The sequence below is a fragment of the Lactuca virosa genome, chromosome 2 (assembly GCF_052849685.1).
Source record: "Lactuca virosa cultivar CGN04683 chromosome 2, Lactuca_virosa_CGN04683_v6, whole genome shotgun sequence".
Classification (NCBI taxonomy): Eukaryota; Viridiplantae; Streptophyta; class Magnoliopsida; order Asterales; family Asteraceae; genus Lactuca; species Lactuca virosa.
Genome location: NC_136427.1, coordinates 229,523,438 through 229,526,219, shown reverse-complemented (window position 1 = coordinate 229,526,219; position 2,782 = coordinate 229,523,438). Strand labels below are relative to the sequence as shown.

At 33.2% G+C, this 2,782-nt stretch overlaps 1 protein-coding gene across 2 annotated transcripts; it reads right to left on the bottom strand.

The window, feature by feature from the left end:
- Positions 1 to 464: 464 nt before the first annotated feature.
- Positions 465 to 2,545, bottom strand: LOC145160360 (meiotically up-regulated protein). 2 transcript variants are annotated; one of them, XM_079079516.1, is made up of 7 exons: positions 2,308 to 2,545; positions 2,098 to 2,134; positions 1,643 to 1,728; positions 1,380 to 1,475; positions 1,133 to 1,298; positions 864 to 1,026; positions 465 to 784 (listed from the first exon to the last, which is right to left on the bottom strand). In XM_079079516.1, exons 1-7 carry the CDS (start codon positions 2,338 to 2,340, stop codon positions 709 to 711), a joined length of 657 nt encoding a protein of 218 aa, XP_078935642.1. In that variant the 5' UTR covers positions 2,341 to 2,545; the 3' UTR covers positions 465 to 708. The 2 variants fall into 2 exon arrangements, with proteins under 2 accessions (XP_078935642.1, XP_078935643.1); XM_079079517.1 differs by having other exon boundaries at positions 465 to 776.
- Positions 2,546 to 2,782: the final 237 nt, after the last annotated feature.

The following is a 2,782-nucleotide window of genomic DNA, read 5'->3' as shown; positions in this document are numbered from 1 at the left end:
TCATTTTTATCATTCAGCACAATCAATCAGATAAATAATCAAACAGCATAAACTCAATCAGATGTGGACTCAGTCGTCATTTCTAACCCAGTCAGCTTCTAACTCAGTTAGCTCTAACCTAATCAGCAACTATCAAACGACCCCTTAATCCTTAGGTTGTGTTTTGGGTCTTATAGAGCAAACTTATTTTTTTTGAGTTTGCTGTAATATATGTTTCTGTTTAGCTTGCATAAGCTTTATTTCAATATAATGTTTTATGAAACCATTAAAATATCATATAAGCTAGCTTTTAAAAAAGATATTTGAGATTAGCTTATTTATGAGCTTAATCGGGTTTTTTTATAAGTTTTTCAAATATACTCTTATGGCATGTTTGTTTCAAGTTTTTAAATGGAATTGGAATCATAAATGAGGCCAACTTTCCATCAAACGTTAATACTCATAGAGTAGTCAAAGACATCAGATAATCAGAAATTCATAATAATATTGCAAATATAATATTTTAGCACCTCTTTTTCCTTCATATTTATTTAACTGTTCAATCATCATCATATCCAGTGATACTAGAAAGGATAACATACAAGACAAATGCTAACATCAAACAATATGTACATCTGAACAAATGCAATAATGTCCAAATTACCCTTTTACACAACTACTATCCTTTTTTACAGACCACTTTGCATCCAGATTTTTTTTTTAATAAAATCAGCTGAGCATTGTAGGATGCCCAGTCTGGAGCATCCTCTTAAACATGTCCATCCCGAAAGCTGAATCTGATGAACTAAAAATAAGGCAGAAATTCATGTTAAAAACAATATAATTATTATTACTCCAACTAAAAAATAATAAAAACTACTAACCTTGAGATTGTAATTTCATAGGGAAATGAAACTCCCTCCATATTTGGTATTGGAGGAATATGATCTTTCTTCTCATTTACAAATTTGATTATTTGGAATAAAACTTCATGCAAAGAAGATTCAAGTGTTGCTCGCCTAGCATTTCTCTCCTCAGATGCACTTTCTGTAAAATTAGTAATTTTTTTTATATATAGTGTGATAGTTAAAAAAAAAAAAGGGGGGGGGGGGGGGGGGGGGGGGGGGGGGGGGTAATATTTATAGTTTAATACCTCCAGGGTCTAAATCCAATTTAGAATGATGAGACTTTCCAGAAATTGGTTTTGGATGTTGGGCGACATTTATATTTATATACCATTGTTCCCAGTATAAATGTTCAACTTTGTGTGTAAACCATGTTGCTTGTTTGTTCTTTACTTCAAAGAAAGATAAACATATCTGCATGATTATAAAATTTGGATGTAACTGTAAGTGACTATTTTTGTTAGTTCATTATTTTGAAAAGATTATAGTGTTTACCTGGTTTTTCTTGTTTGGGTGTTTCTCTACTTTATCAATGAACTGATCAATCTTCTCATCTACTTTCTTTTCAAGCTCTGCATCACCACATTGCACCTAGAAAAACAAGTTTCCAGCATTAAGTAATAAATGAAGATGGATGAAGTAATAAATTGATGGATGATGTAATAAGGATGTATATGTTACTTTTATAGATACATTGATGGATGAAGTAATAAATGAAGATGACATATGTATCAATAAAGGAAGTAGATGTTACTTACATATGTAATTTCAAACAGTTGCAAATCAATGTCTTTGGGTCGCACCAGACCTAATGCTCTGTGAAAGAAAATTGTGTGCAGGATGCCTGCAAGTGTATCAGCAGATGAGAAGATGGATCAGTTCAGTATTTGAATGATGAACCAATTTATCTTCGATCTTCCACCTTTAAAATCAACAAAAGAAGCCTGAAACTATCTGAGACGTATACCAAAATGACTGCGATTTGAACTATAGGAGATTTTTGAGGATGTAAAAGTAGATCGGGAAGAAATGGAGGTCATCAAGAAGACGACACTATATATAGAATGCTCATTTAAACCCTAACATAAATTCATTTCGTGGATTGGCTTGGCGTACTTCAACCACCGATATACAAAATTACAAGTACAGTTGGCTCTGTAATCAGATAAGAACAAATTGGGAAAAGAAGATATGATCCACACAAACAACTTACATTGAAGAACTTCCCGTATCTCAAAGTACTCAACATCCTGCGAACAGAAGACAAATTCCTCTTTTAGAAAAATAACCTAAGTACAAGCAAGGGAAGTTAATCTACAGTTATCCATTCGGATTATCCATAACACAGTATAATCATGTATATTGGATACTAGATTCCGCCATAAAGTATGAATCCGCGTTAATCAAAATCTAGAAAAATTACCAGTTCTTTGAGTTGACAAACTTCGCAGTTCATAATATGTCGGATAAGAAAACTATTGTTTAAGATCGTCAAGTGGATTCAGGTACGAAATTTTGCTTCCGAAAGAACCCTAATTGTAGGTTTTGCTAAGCAACCAGTATTTGATTTCAATCGATGTTTACCGATATCATATCGGTATTGGATCCGGCTGCTGCTCCGTTTCGTAGTGAACTTGCCCTTCTGTTTTTGGGGAATAGGCCTTCAAGTATCGGAATCCGGTCATTATCATCCAAAATTTTCGAAGCCCACATTTTGACCCCCTATACTTTTGGACGTTGAACCTTTCCATCATAATAATCAAAATTTTATATTTTGCATTCAATAAACAAGTACCTCTTTGTAGGAATGGCCAAATCGAAAAGAAAAAAGAATGATTAGCATTGTCCTCTAGAGTGGGAAATTTGGTTCGACCATTTTTATTTTTTAGGCAATTGCA

Coding starts and splice junctions, on each gene's coding strand:
- LOC145160360 (XM_079079516.1), bottom strand. CDS start 2,340: ATGAACTGCGAAGTTTGTCAACTCAAAGAACTG. Junction 1,027..1,132: donor ATTGGATTTAGACCCTGGAG/GTATTAAACTAT, acceptor CTAATTTTACAG/AAAGTGCATCTGAGGAGAGA. Junction 785..863: donor TATGAAATTACAATCTCAAG/GTTAGTAGTTTT, acceptor CCTTATTTTTAG/TTCATCAGATTCAGCTTTCG.